Consider the following 15,109-nt stretch of genomic DNA (forward strand, 5'->3'; position numbering starts at 1 on the left):
ACCTTCCATAAACGCTTTATGGTTGTCATAAAACTCCAATGCCTTAAGTGGCGTGTGCAGTCTGTATCTTTTCGCATCCCAGTTAATTAGGATCCCTTCTGGAATCAGCCATCTAAAACTCACTCATTTTTCAATTAATTTTCTAGTTAAAATTGATATTCTCTTTGTGCATCTCTTAGAATCTGCTTCAGGAATACAATTTCTTTTTCTTTATATCGCAGAGGGTCATCTCTCACTCTTCTCAGAAATCTCATCCCTCATAGATCTTTTAATGAATCTAACATGTACTTCTCTAGGGACTTTATTTCTTCACATGTAGCTTGAATTGACTCGAAATATCTGGTCTAACTCTCCTTCCATTTCCTGTTTCCCTATTTTCAGTGCTTCAGCCAATATCTCTGTTATCAGATCCGTGAGATCCTCCTCATCCTCTATCTTTTGGAATGTTAGGAAGTAAGATGCCTTTTCCATTTCCATAACTGCCATTGAATCTTCCAATTCTCTGTTGATCTGCATCAGCTTCTGGTTTCCACCTTTTAGTTCTTCCAACTTTTGGTTGCTCTCTACTGACTTGTCTTCTACTTTTTGAATTATTTGTTCATTTTTTGTGACCATCTGTTTAGAGTTTTCTAGTTGAGAATCTATGTTATTAATTTTTTGGTTCATTTTATCAAGGTTATCTTTCGTCTCCTCATGATTTTTCCTTGTATCTTCCTTGTGGGAGGAAATTGCCTCTTGAATCGCTTATAGTGTTGCTTGCATCTCCTTCTGGAAGTTATTAACTTTTACTTGTTGAAGCATTGCTTCAATTGATCTCTGATACACCGGGCTTGCACAGGCAGAGGACAGGGTTGAGGGTGCTTTCTTACCAGTTTTGGTTAATTTCGGAACACTCATTTTATTTCTACTACCCAAATCTTTTATCAAACTCTAATACTTTTTCCCAATACCCGCCTTAAACCAAACCTGTTCTGTTCCAGCCTACGACCGTCCCTGTTTGCGTTGTCAAGGACAACCCCTTTTCTTTTTAAATTAATAGGCTGGAAAAAACCCAACCCTTTTATTTATATACAGTTCAAAATAATGAAGTCCTCAAAACAAAAAGCAACAGAATATTTTCCTTAGCAAATAAATGGTTCAAACAGCAAAACAAGAGTTAAACAAGAAGTTCAGCAAGAACATAAACAGACCAGGATTTCCTTTGGAGTTCTACGAATGGTTGCCTTCAGCAACCAGCACCGCCCACACCTTCCCCTTTTATTAGCAGCCCCAAGGCATGGCTTCTCAATGCCTTCTCCTCCTTTCACTGAGTTACCTCATAGACTTTCTCTGGTCTGCTCTGCTAAACTGCCTTCTACTTCGAGTGTCTCTAGATTCATCTGTGAAGCCTCACAGTCTGAATCCTCCTCCTCACACAGCTGAGCCTCATACAGAACACAATTGGAGGGGCCCAGCTCTTCCTCTGACTGAGAGGAAGCCTCCCTCCAACACCGAAGGCTCTCCAAATCCCTCCTCCTCCTCCTCCTCAGATCCCTCAGACTCAGCTGCTGGGAGCACAGGCTGACATGGAATCACAACATCCCACACCGCAGGGCCCTTCCCTCAGGTCTGCCGATCCAGATGCGGTTGGGATGGGAATTGTTCATGGAAGGCGGACACCAAAGCAGGAGCATGAACAGTGGTCGCATCCTCCCAGGTGACGCTGCCTCCGTCACAATGTTCTGGTGGGGGAGGTTCTGCTCAGTGGAGTGGACACGCCGGTTGCTCAGGGACCAACAGAGACCAGTGGAAGACCAGATGTACCCGCAGGAAACGTGGTAGAGTTAAGCAACAGGCGACCAGATTGATGACAGCCTCGATTGGGAACGGTCCTAAATATCAGTGGTCTAACTTCTTGGCTGGCCGGGTTGATGGTAGATTCCTGGTGGACAGCCAGACCCAATCCCCCACCGATACTGGAGGCATATCCCACCTCGACTGATCAGCAAACTTTTTGTAGTCAGCCTTGGCCTTCTCTGTCGCCACACCAATCGATGGATCGCCTGTAACTCTGCCATGTAGTTGTTCGCTGCTGGTACCGGTGAGTCTAGCGGGGGAAAAGGGAAAAACCATGGGTGATATCCCACATTGGCCAAGAACAGTGTCATCTGTGTGGAGGTGTGCTGCGAGTTGTTGAATGTGAACTCAGCTATCGCCAGATAGTCCGCCCAATTGTTTTGCTGCTGATTTACATAGCAGTGCAGATATTGCTCAAGGATTACGATGTCCTTCTCGGTTCCTCCATCAGTTTGGGGATGATGCATGAAGAGGCAGATCTTGACGTCCAACGCCTGCATCAACCCCTGCCAGAAACGGCCTGTAAATTGGGCCCCTCTATCGGACACGACACTATCAGGGAGGCCGTGCAGCCGAAACACCTCCTGGATGAAGATACGACAGGTGGCGCGGGCTGACGGTAAGCCACGGCATGGGATGAAATGCGCCATCTTGGTCAGCATGTCCACCACCACGAACATCGTCGTGAATCCAGAAGACGGGGGTAAATCCGTCAGAAAGTCCATGGACACAACCCCCAGGGTCGTTTGGGTGTTTGCAAGGGCTGCAGTAATCTGGGCAGAGCCCCTGTCTCTGACTTGGCCTGCCTACATGGGATACAGGACATGACGTAGGCCTGGACGTCGTGTCGGACTCAGGGCCACCAGAAGGTACAGGAGACCAAGTTCAGGGTCTTGAACAGGCCAAAATGCCCCGCCGCCAGATTATCGTGACACTGGCTGAGGATGAGTCGTGAGTGGCCCTCCCAGAACATAGAGCTGGTCACGATAGTGTAAGAGTCCATCCGTGACCATCCATGGGGAATCTGGCCCCACCTCCTCCTTCCACTGAGCCACCCACACATCCTGCTGCTGGGCCTCCCGAATCCGAGCCTGTATATCTATCGGCTCCCGCACCGCAGCAAAAGACTCAATGGGGAGCACTGTCCTGGGCAGAAACTTGTCTTCTGCTCAGGAATATTCGGGCTTCCTGGACAGAGCATCCACTCTTTGGTTGCGACTGCTGGGTATGTATGTTAAACAGAAATTGAACCTCGCAAAGAAAAGAGACCACTGAATCTGGCGTTGGTTCAATTTCCCAGCAGTTTGCAGGCTTTCCAAATTCTTATGGTCCGTCTGGACCTCGATTTGATGACGCGCCCCTTCGAGATGATGCCCCCAGGCCTCGAACGCCACTTTGATGGCCAGTAGCTCCTTCTCCCAGATGGTATAGTTGTGCTCCACCGGATCCACTTTCTGCTAGTATGTGCAAGGAAAAAGGGCACCACCGGGCGTCGTCACCTAGAGTAACACCACCCCAATGGCAATGTCGGAGGCATCTGCCTCCACAACAAACAGCCGTTGCGGGTCAGGATGGTTCAAGATGGGCTCCTTCATGAAGGCTTCCTTCAAAGCCTGGAAAGCCCGTTGTTCTGGAGCATCCCACTGAAACTGAGTCTTTTTCTGCAGGAGCCGAGTGAGGGGAGCTGTCATGGTAGCAAACCCGGGGATGAAAGCCCGATAGTAGTTGGCAAACCCAAGAAGTCGCAGGACATCCTTCACACGACATGGGGGTTGCCACCTCTGCAATGACTCGACCTTACTCGGCTCCATGGCGATGCCATCAGGAGAAATGCGTTTACCCAGGAAATCAATGGTCACCTGGCAGAACTGGCACTTCTCCAATTTGGCATACAGCCGATGTTCTCGGAGTCGCTGCAGGACCTGAAGGAGATGCTGATGGTGTACCTCTCGCGACAGGGAGTAGATCAGGATGTTGTCCAAATAGATCACGACAAACTGATCTAACAAGTCCCAGAAAATGTCATTCATAAAATGCTGGAACACTGCGGGGGCGTTGGTCAGGTCAAAAGGCATCACCGTGTACTCAAAGTGTCCGTACTAAGTACCAAATGCCATCTTCCACTCATCACCCTGGACTGATCATGGTTTTTAAATTTGGTTTTTTTTCATGTTTATATTTTATTTTCTTATTCTTTACATACATATGTTAATTTACCAAACAACGTGTGAGCTGAGATCATAATCCATTAATACATATACAAATTTCACTTTTTGGTTCTCTTTTCCAACCATTTATAAAATAAGTTCCAGCTTTCATAATATTCTGTTTCTTCTTTATCCTTTAATCTCATAGTTAATCTGTCTATTTCTGCACATTCCAGTATCTTCATTAGTTGTTCTTCTGATGGTACTCGTTCATTTTTCCAGCATTGTGCATAACTTATTCTTGCTGCAGTTATAATATGTAAAACCAAGTATGTATTGTGTTTATTAGTCTTTCCTGGTAACATACCTAATAAAAATAATTCAGGATTAAATGTTACATGTTCTCCTAATATATTTTCTAGCCAAGTATGTATTTTCCTCCAATAAGCTTTTACTTTATCACATGTCCACCAAGTATGATAATATGTACCTATATTACATTTACATTTCCAACATTTACTTGATACATTTTAAAACATTTTTGCTAATCTAGCTGGAGGTAAATGCCATGTATAAAACATTTTATACAAATTCTCTTTGTATGCAGTTGACATTGTCAATTTATAATTTCTCTCCCATAATTTTTGCCACTCTTCTAATTCTATATTATAACCAAAGTTTTCCGCCCATCTTGTCATTGACCCTTTGATTTTTTCACTTTCCATCTCTAAAGTTAACAAAAAATTATACAACTTTTTAATTAGTTTCTCATCAGAAGTTAATAATATCTTATCAAACACATTTTGTTCTTTATAAAATTCAAACATTTTCATGTCTTTTTCATATCTGTTTGGTATTTGTAAATGTACCCACCATGACATGTTGATACCCTGATGTTCCAATTCTTGCTTCGATTTTAATGTCCCATCAATATTTAAAATATCTTTGTATGTCCACGTTTTTTCAAAATCTAATAAATTTACGTGTGAAAAAGCTTCAATTGTTGATAACCACCCTGGAATTTTTACATATATTTTCATTTTGATTTTTTCCCATACAGTTATCAAAGCATTTCTAATAGTGATTTTGAAAATATCTATGAATTTTGTTTTTCCCATACCATAGAAATGCGTGCCATCCCAACTGTAAATCGTGTCCCTCCAAATATAACAACCTTTTATTCCTAAGCATTATCCATTCTTTTACCCATGTCAGTACAGATGCTTGATAATACAAAGTCCATTCAGGTAAACCAAAACCCCCATTTTCTTTAGTATCTTGCAAAGTTTTCTTTTTTATTCTAGCTTTTTTTCCCTGCCATATAAACTTCAGAACTAAGGAGTCCAACTCTTTAAAAAAAGTCCAAGTTTTATTGAGATTGTCTAGAACAAGAATAAAATCTTTGGCAATATATTTATTTTAATTGTAGCTATCCTTCCTAGTAAAGACAGTTTTAAATTCTTCCATTTTTCCAGGTCTAACTTTATTTGTTTCAACAGTCTTATATAGTTGTCTTCTTTTAATGTTGAGCATTTAGCTGATAAATATATACCCAAATATTTTACCTTTTTCACTATCTGTACTTCTACCACCTCTGATATTCAATTTTTTTGCTTATCTGTTACATTTTTCACTATTATTTTAGTTTTTTCTTTATTAATTTTTAATCCCGCTACTTCACCATATTGTTCCAATTTTTCCCACAATTTTGGAATCATCTTCAAGGGATCTTCCAAAATAAATACCAAGTCATCAGCAAATGCTTGTAATTTATATATTTCACCTTTTAACTCCAAACCTCTAATTTCTATATCTTGTCTTATATTTCGATTTAAGACTTCCAGAGTAAAAATGAATAGCAGAGGGGATAGAGGACATCCTTGCCTTGTGCCTTTCCTTATTTCAAAGCTTTCAGTACAATCTCCGTTCACAATCACTTTGGCACTTTGTTTACTATATATCGTTTTTACCATATTTATAAAATTCTGACCAAAATCCATTGCTTGTAATTGATAAATTAAAAACTGCCGAGAGAGATTATCAAATGCCTTTTGAGCATCTAAAAATACTAATGCCATTTGTTTCCCTGGATGTAATTCATAATATTCCAGTATGTCTATTATCATTCTTAAGTTACTTTTAATTTGTCTCTTCGGTAAAAAACCGTTTTGGTCTGGATGTATAAATTCAACCAAATATCTTTTCAATCTCTCTGCCATTATTGAGGTAAAAATTTTATAATCCACATTAAGTAGTGAGATCGGTCTGTAATTCTTAATCTGAGTCAGATCTGAGTCGTCTTTTGGTATTAAAGAAATGTTTGCTTCAATCCACGTTGCTGGCATTTTCACTTCTATTAAAAGTCCATTGCAAACATCTTTCAACGGATCGCTTAATATCTCTTGCAAACTTTTGTATAATTCTGCCAGGAGTCCATCTGGACCAGGAGATTTACCATTTTTTTGTCTTTTTATAGCTTCTGTTATTTCCATCATTATAACTCCTTCATCTAATATATTTTTAAATGTCTCTGGAATCTTCGGAAGGTTACTGTTTTCTAAGTATTTTACAACTTTCTCTATTGGAATCTCCCTCCTGTCATATAAGTCTTTATAAAATTCTTTAACTATCTTTTTAATTTCTTCATTTATGTATTGTAAATAACCTTCCCCGTCCAGCAGATTGTGAATCATTTTTTTTCTTTCTGTTTTTTAAGTTTATAAGCTAACCATCTTCCCGGTTTATTAGCGTTTTCAAAAAAAATTTGCTTCACTCTTTTTATCTGTTCTGCCACTTTTTCCGAATCTACCAAATTTAATTTGTGTTTTATCATGTCCATATCTCTTTTTAAAGTCTTTTTTGGGGGATTCTTTTGCAGTTCTAATTCTAATCTTCCAAATTCTTCTCTTAGTGATATATATTGCTGTTTTCTGTTTGTTTTTCTTTGCCATATACGATATTGCTATACCTCTAAAATATGCTTTAGCAGTGTCCCATAAGTTTTGTGTCTTAGTATCTTCTTTTTTATTTTCTTTAAAGAAAAATTCCATCTCTTTTTTTGTTAGTTCTATAAATTCTTTTTCTTTTAATATAGAACAATTTAAAGTCCATCTTGGTCTTTTTTGTATCTCTTTCCAGGTCATTTTCAAACGGTTATGGTCTGCCCATATACCTATTTCTATTTCAATGTCTTGCACATTCATTCTCAAATCCGCAGTCATCCAAATCGTATCAATTCTTGACCAAGTTGTCTGGCTATTTGAGTAAAAAGTATATTGTAATTTTTGTGGGTTTATTTCCCTCCAGACATCTTGAAGTCCAATTTCCTCCACCATATCAAAAAATGTCTTAGGTCGTTTTCCTCTACCATTTTTCTTTGTTTTGTTACTTTTATAGTCAATTTTTCCATCTGTTATTGCATTAAAGTCTCCTAGTAAACAAACATTTTGATATTCCATTTCTACTATTTTTCTATGTAAATTTTTATAAAATTTATCCTGATTGTTATTCGGTGCATATATTGCCACCAATAATATTTGTTTTTGATGCAGATAAATCTCCACCATTAATATTCTTCCTTCTTCATCTGAGTATACCATTTTCAAATGTATTGTCTCTTTAATATATAGAGCTACTCCTCTCTTTTTGTTGTTGTGCTGATGCATAATAAAGTTTTCCAATTTTTGGATATTCCAACAATTTATGATGTTGTGCATTTATGTGTGTTTCTTGCAAACAAATTATATCCAAATTTAGTTTCCATAATTTCCTAAAAATCTTGTTTCTTTTAATTGGAGAATTCAGTCCATTTATATTTATATTTACTGAAAAAATTCCACTTTCTTTATCCATTTCCATTACTTATATTTTGATCTGGCCGATCTGGTAGATCTTTGTTCTTTAGCAGGTCTTTCATCTTTCCCCTTTTGAAGATCTTCCTCTTCCTGTTCTTTTGTTGATGCGGTTGCTCCTTGGATCTGCTCTTCCTCTACTTGTTTCTGTTCCTTACTTTCCTCTTGGCCTCTTTTTACTTCTTCCTCCAAAGTTCCTCTTCCTCTTCAAAATCTTCTGCTTTCCAAATTGAATCAAGTCTGTATCTTGTATTGTTCCAGTTTATTAAAATGCCTTCTGGTGTCAGCCATCTGAAATTTATACCCTTAGCTATAAGTTTCGTAGTCAGAAAATGGTACTGTCTTCGTGAATCTCTAATTCTTTTAGGTATCTGTTTTAAGACCACAATTTGTTTTTATATTGTATTGGTTCATCTCTTACTTTCTGCAATACTTCATCTCTTGTTGACTTCCTTGCAAACCGTACATGTACTTCTCTTGGTAATTTATTTCTTCTTGCATAACTTGAATTGAAGTGAAAAACCCCGTCCAGCTCAAGGTAAATTTCGGATCTGTCTGTCTTAAGAGCCTCCTCCAGGATATCAATAATCACCTCTTCTATATTTTCTGCTTTATCTTCAGGAATATTTTGGAATCTCAAATAATGTTCCGCATTTGCCATTTCCAAAATTTTAATTTCATTATCCAACTTTTCATTTTCTTGTAGTAAAAATTCTATCTTTTTGTCATTTTCACCTGTTTTTTCTTCAATCTTATATATCTTCTGTTGATTTTGTAGTATCATTTGATTTTGAGATTCGAGTTTCCCCTTTATAGCCATCATTTCTTCATTTAACTTCTCCAATGTTGCCTGCGTAATTCTATGATTCCCTTGTGTCTCCAAGCAATGTTTTTCCACAGTCTCTTGATTTTTCAAGATAGGATCCTGAATAAATTTTAATGAAGTCTGTGTTTCACTTTGAACTGTGGTCTTTTCCCTTTGTAACATGGCTTCAATGGATCCATGTGTTGTAGGGCTGGATTGGCCAACTGAGGGTGCAGAGGTGGTTTTTTTCGTAAGTCTAGTAATATTAGATGAAGTCATTTTGAAGGTTACAGTCTATGGCAAAAACAGTGTCTGTTTAAACTATTCCAGTTCAATAAAAGTAGCTTTGAAACTCAGTCTCATAAGAAAGCAGCTTTATCTTACTGCAGCTGTTCTTCCTAAGGTCACGTTTCTATCAACAAAGAATATTACAGAAATTCCATTCTTCTTTTTTTTCACCACTAGATGTCCTCCTTAGCTTATTTATCAATGTCCAAGTCCGATATTTTTAAACAAAGAATCTCTTCCACCCCAAATAATTACCTGCCGCTCATAAATCTTGAGGGTCTTTGCCTTCCAGCTCTTATCATCAGGGATTCAACATTAATAATCTTCTGAGAGAAGGAAAGGAAACAATCTGCTCACCCAGGTTCAACACGCTGTCGGAGTTTCTCTGATTTGTGATTTCTGCTTCCCGCTGGAGGCGTCTGGCTGACGATAAAAAACAGCCTTTTATCTTCGTTTTGCAGAGGGTCTTATAGTTCGCTCTGATCGGGTGCCCCGATCCGAGCTCCTGAAGGCCCCTCCTACTTCATTGCCTCTCCAAGGCAACTTTCAACCCTTTAAGGGTTGTTAGACGAAGAAAAAATCAAGCTGGAAAGCCGAGCACTGACTTTTCCAACTTGCCTCGACGCTACCAAACAGGAAGTCGGTTTTTAAATTTGTTTTTATCGGCTTAAATTGTCCTTTATTTCTTTATTTATTGTTTAATTCTTTTTTAATCTTTGTATTCTATGATTTTTAATTTTTTATTGTTGTGAGCTGCCCTGAGAAGGGCGGCATATAAATTTAATAAATAATAATAATAATAATAATAATCACCCGACCGAACTCTGACAAGGTTGTAAGCTCCACGCAAGCCCAGTTTCGTGAAAATCTTTGCCTCCTGGAGCTGGTCCAAGAGTTCGGGGATGAGGGGCAGCGGGTATCGATTGTGCACTGTGATGGCGTTTAATTTCCTATAATCACAGCAAATCCGCAATTCGCCGGACTTCTTTTTGACAAAGAGCACAGGTGCACACACTGGCGAGGACGAGGGCCGAATGAAACCCCCGAGCCAAATTTTTGTCCAGAAAGTCCCGCAATGTGGACAACTCAGGGTCCGACATGGAGTATAAACACCCCACTGGGAGAGGTGCGTCAGGGACCAAATCAATGGGGCAGTCATAGGGCCTGTGCGGGGGCAATTGATCCGCTTCCGTCTCGCTGAACACATCGGCATAATCAGTCAGTTCGGAGGGCAAGGATACCCCTGGGGAACCCTCCACCTGGCTGCCACAGATCTGGCGGGTGTGGTCCATGCACTGTAAGCTTGGGAAGGTGACCACATTCTGTGACCAATATATCTGTGGGTCATGCGTCCGGAGCCACGCCAGTCCCAAGACCACAGGGAAATGCAGATCTGAGGTCATATAGAACTGGATGGCCTCATGTGAACTGATGGCCATACATAATGGTTGCATGGCGGCCTTAATTGGCCCAGACAGGAGTACTCGACCATCGATAGTCTCCACTAACATGGGCGGTTCCACCGGGCACTGGGGAACAGCCCATTTGGCCACAAATGCTGAGTCCATAAAATTTGTAGTGGCCCCAGAGTCAATTAAGGCATGGACTGGAATCCCCTTCGGCATTCCGGGGAGGATCAGACGTACCTCCAATATCAGATGCCGTGGAGGTCCACAGGGAGCATCGGAAAGACGTCGCTCGGTGTTGTGGGACGCCCGACCTAACACACCTTTTAGATTGGGCTCGGGGCGTTTCTCGACAGAGGAATAGTTGGCTTTCTCGGGGCAGACTCGGTCACTGATGCCCTTCATTGCTTCTTGGGGCAGAAGGCGGCCAAATGCCCACAGTCCCCACAGTAAAAACACACATACCCCCAAACGTCACCTGTTTATTTCTGTCACCGATAGGCGAAGCCTGGCAGCACCTAATTCCATTGGCTCCTCCCTCTGTACCGGGTGTTGTGATTCAGCGTCAGCCTGTGATACCAGCAGCTGAGTCTGATGATTCTGAAGAGGAGGAGGAGGGGTTTGGAGAGCTTTTGGTGTCAGAGGGAGGCTCTGATGCATTGCAGGACTCTCAGCCTGGCCCCTCCCGTCACGTTCCTCATGAGACTAAGCCGTGTGAGCATGAGGTATTGGACGTAGATGATTCACAGCTGGATCTATTCAGGGACTCTAGGAGCAGGAGGCAATCCAGCAGAGTAGAACAGAGAAAGGCAATGAGGCAACTCGGTGAGAGAAGGCAATGAGAAGCCATGCCTTGGGACTGCTGATAAAAGGGGAAGGTGTGGGAGGTGCTGGTTGCTGAAGACAACCATTTGAAGATCTTCTGCTAGAGTCCTGGTCTGTTATTCCCGTTTAACTCTTGTTTGAACTTTTGATTTCTTTGTAAATAAATTTGGTTGGGTTTTTCCAGCCTGTTGACTATAAAAAGGGGTTGTCCCTGACATTCAAACAGGGCCGGTCGTAGGCTGGAACAGAACACCGGGGTCTCGTGCACAACAGTGGCCGCATGGGTCTCTGGGGTGGCACGGGGACTCCTTCGCTGCTGCAGCCGAGCATCGATCTGCAAACAGAGATGGATCAGCCCATTGAGGTCTGAGAGAATATCAACACGGGCCAGCTCATCCAACATCTCCGACAATCCATCCTGGAAAGTGTCCACGAGTGCAGCCTCATTCCAGGCTGAATCCTGGCTAAGCAGCCGAAAATTGCTGATATAGCCCTGTAGGGGGTGTCGGCCCTGCCTCAGAGCTTTCAGGCGTCAGGTAGCAGTCTGTGTCTTTATGGGGTCCTCATACATCAGACACATATGATTACAAAACCCCACAAAGTTGTCCAACAATGGACTAGGTTGGGCTAGCAGGGGTGTGCCCCAACGAGCTGCAGCACCAGAGAAAAGGCTTATCATAAACACCACTTTGTCCCGGTCAGTGGGGAAATCAGCCGCTCTCACACTGATATACAGATGGCATTGTCCCAAGTTGCCATCAAATTTGTCCGGCATCACAACTTGGCATTTTCTCCTGGGTGGTGGTGGAGCAGCAGGGATGTGTGCTTGTAACTGAGTTACTTGAGCTGCCAACAAAGCCAGCTGTTGGGAGAGCTGGGCATTCTCAGCACATAGCTGCTCCATAATAGTAAGGGGTGGGAGTCTGAAGGAGGCAAACTGTTCTGTTCCAGCCTACGACCATCCCTGTTTGCGTGTGAAGGACAACCCCTTTTCTTTTAAAATCAATAGGCTGGAAAAAACACAACCCTTTTATTTATATACAGCTCAAAATAATTAAGTCCTCAAAACAAAAATCAGCAGAATATTTTCCTTAGCAAATAAATGGTCATAAGCAGGTATCTTACATACAAATATTAATGCCAAGTGTAGTTTCTTTTGGAAGGAGCTGCCAAGTTATGGCATCAGCGCCCCCCCCCAGCTAGGGGTAGTCATGCAACACCTGTCTGAAACCAAATACATCTTTTCTCCAGTTCTGCTGCAGTTGTGGAAGGCAGACACATATTACTGATTGGCCCCATATGTCCCAAAATACTTTTCTACCTTTGAATCCAATTCATTACACAACCCTGGTAGATCATGAATCCTTAAAAGGAGGCTAATGGATAGGATAGCTAGAGGGCATTGGGATGTTTATCATTCTGGAGAATAAGGGAATGCAAATAAAAGGTGTGTCAAAACATGCTGCGTCATGTAACATGTCGCAATGTATCATGACTTTTTTTGCATTGCCGGAGCTGGGGTGGGCGCATAATGCCGGCAGTTTGACACCCCTGTAATAGGGTACGAAGATGCAGCTTTGAAGGAGAAAATGTGATTTGGAAAGCACATGAATGTGCTTATGGCATCTGTCAGTAACAACTTTAAAGCAGCTGTGTTTTTTTCCTGGATTCACAGAGGGCAAGACACAGATCCTGACTTCTGTGGCGCTCTTAGTGGTAGCACCATAACAGGCTTGTTGAATTACCTTGGCAGTGGCATGTGCCTGAATTTCAGGACTTCCTGAAATATCCAGTGTCATACAGCTGCTCATAAACCTGTCCAGAGATACAAGAGAGGACACAGAGGTTTTACAGTGGCAAGACTTTGCAGAATTCAAGCTAGGAAACAGGAGGCTAAAGAAATCAGAAACTCAGAAATAACAGAGAAATGGAAGAGGTTAACTGAAATCTTGGGAGACGATCTGATGCAGAACAGCAAAAAGACTGAAATGGTGGTAGGGGGTGGATTGAAAGAAGAATCTTATGATTTGCATTACACTGTGCAATTATTAGACATTACATGTTGGGAGGTGATGAAGCATTTTCACTGGGTACTGGGAAATGAGGGGAAGACCTTCAGCACAACTATGTGCTTTGTAATGTAGCAATCTACACCCAGACAAATCAAATACATGATGCCCTTAACATGGATCTGGTTCATATGTGATAAGATGGCTAGGTTCCCACAAAATTTCCCAACCACCTTTTAGCCCAGTCTAAGCATAGGGCAGAAACCCAGTCAGTACTTGTATTAAATATTCTGCAGAACTGGCACTCTAACTCCAGCCCCACTACTCTCAAACATTTTTCTATAGGAGTTCATCTCTGAAGTGGGGGAAAAGGTTAAAAAACAGATATGGAAGACAGGAGAAGCAAGGAGGGGCAGCTTAAATAGGACAAACTTCTCAGTCTCACCTCTCATATGGCACAGCAGAATTTGCTCTGTAGCACCCTCTGAAGGGCTTGCAATTTCTGGGAGGGGGGCACCTCCCCACTGTGTTGCAGCAATTTGACCGCCCGAACCACATCTACAAAAACGGAACAGAGAATCGAGAGTCCTGCAGAACATTTGGGACCGAACTCAAGATGAGTGGAGGAAAACTGTAACCCAGCCACGGCCTCCAGCTTCACCATTCTGGAGCGCTGCTTTTCACTAAGGGGGACTCTATGTCACCATCCCTCAAGATACCCAAGGTCTGCAGATTAGGCGCGGGAACTCTGTCCTCTCTGTCAGCCCCCTCTCAGTCAGGGGTGCTAGATTCCAGTCAGGACCGCATCCCCTCCTTTGCTCCAAAGACTGCCCAAGCACCCCTCTCCAGTCCACCAGGCATATTCGCCATGAACCTCCATTCCCAAACTCCATGCTTACCTCTCTCCAGCCCGAGGCTCCACCAACGCTGCCATTTTCACATCCAAAAACCCCACCGCAGCCTTGCACGTCAAAGCAGAAGGATGGGAAGTGCATGTAGGATTTTGAAGCCTGGCACGTAGCCCTGCCCCTGAGCTAATGGTGTGTCTGCCTGGACACGTGTGCCAAGGCCCGTGGTTCCCAGGTGCTGCTTAGGTCAAGTAGGAGACTCTTCCATTGTCCACAAAGTTCCATGCGCAGAGACGCTAAACCTACGTTTCCTCCAGAATTTGGCTTAAAGTTGACAGTGCATAAGCAGATGTCATTTTTTTCCGCAAACATAAAACGAACTCTATCATTTGAACAAACCAATCGCTGGATGAATCTTTACATAAGCAAAATATAGCTATCGTGCCTGCCGTCACCGTGACATCAAAGCAGGCAAGTCTTTTATTTCGTAGGCACAGTAGCCAATTAAACTCATTTCATTTTTGGACTTGGGACAATTTTGAGCAACATTCTGTTATAAAATGGTCTCCTGTACGAATGTTTATTTTCATTCAGAAGTCTAAAGGCCTTCGGTTATATTTGAAGCTCCTTTACGGCAGCGCCTGCTACCAAAACACCAGATTAACCTGCCGACTGGGTAAGCAAGTACTTTATTTCATTCTCTCTCTTTTCAGTTTAAAAATCTAACCTTTATGAGAAAACAGTTCAGGTGCAAACCAACACAGCTTGTTCCCATCTGCTTCTCTGTGCATTTCTCTCTGCACACCATGCTGCTATTCTGTTCTCAAATTTTTCCCTTCAGGTATGATTCATCCAGTTGATGTATTTCTTTCCTTTGCCCATATTTGCTTGCAAGAGGCTGCTCTTCAATTAAATCACATTGGTGTGACTATTTAGTGAAATTAGCCATGGATGCTCTTTCAGTACTGGGTGTTATGTAAGTGGGAGCAAAGAAGCTGAGGGTTTGGAAGCATAACCTCAGTTAAGCATAATTATACTCTTGCCTTCAATAAAAACAGATTTTGCTTGTGGTTTTCTGTAGTACAATGAGGGGA

General features: G+C 41.9%; 1 protein-coding gene across 9 annotated transcripts; it reads right to left on the reverse strand.

Annotated features, from left to right (window-relative positions):
- Nucleotides 1–3,983: 3,983 nt before the first annotated feature.
- On the reverse strand, nt 3,984–14,917 carry LOC308676559 (uncharacterized protein). 9 transcript variants are annotated; one of them, XM_081342425.1, is made up of 6 exons: nt 14,067–14,917; nt 13,613–13,725; nt 12,904–12,973; nt 10,812–10,933; nt 9,183–9,346; nt 3,984–9,051 (listed from the first exon to the last, which is right to left on the reverse strand). In XM_081342425.1, exons 1-5 carry the CDS (start codon nt 14,160–14,162, stop codon nt 9,229–9,231), a joined length of 519 nt encoding a protein of 172 aa, XP_081198551.1. In that variant the 5' UTR covers nt 14,163–14,917; the 3' UTR covers nt 3,984–9,051; nt 9,183–9,228. The 9 variants fall into 9 exon arrangements, 4 of the variants coding, with proteins under 4 accessions (XP_081198551.1, XP_081198553.1, XP_081198550.1 ...); XM_081342426.1 differs by having other exon boundaries at nt 8,883–8,895; XR_014028315.1 differs by having other exon boundaries at nt 3,984–9,346; nt 10,812–11,101.
- Between the last annotated feature and the right edge of the window lie 192 nt (nt 14,918–15,109).

Source organism: Vipera berus, assembly GCF_964194415.1.
Source record: "Vipera berus genome assembly, chromosome: W".
In the NCBI taxonomy this organism is placed as follows: Eukaryota; Metazoa; Chordata; class Lepidosauria; order Squamata; family Viperidae; genus Vipera; species Vipera berus.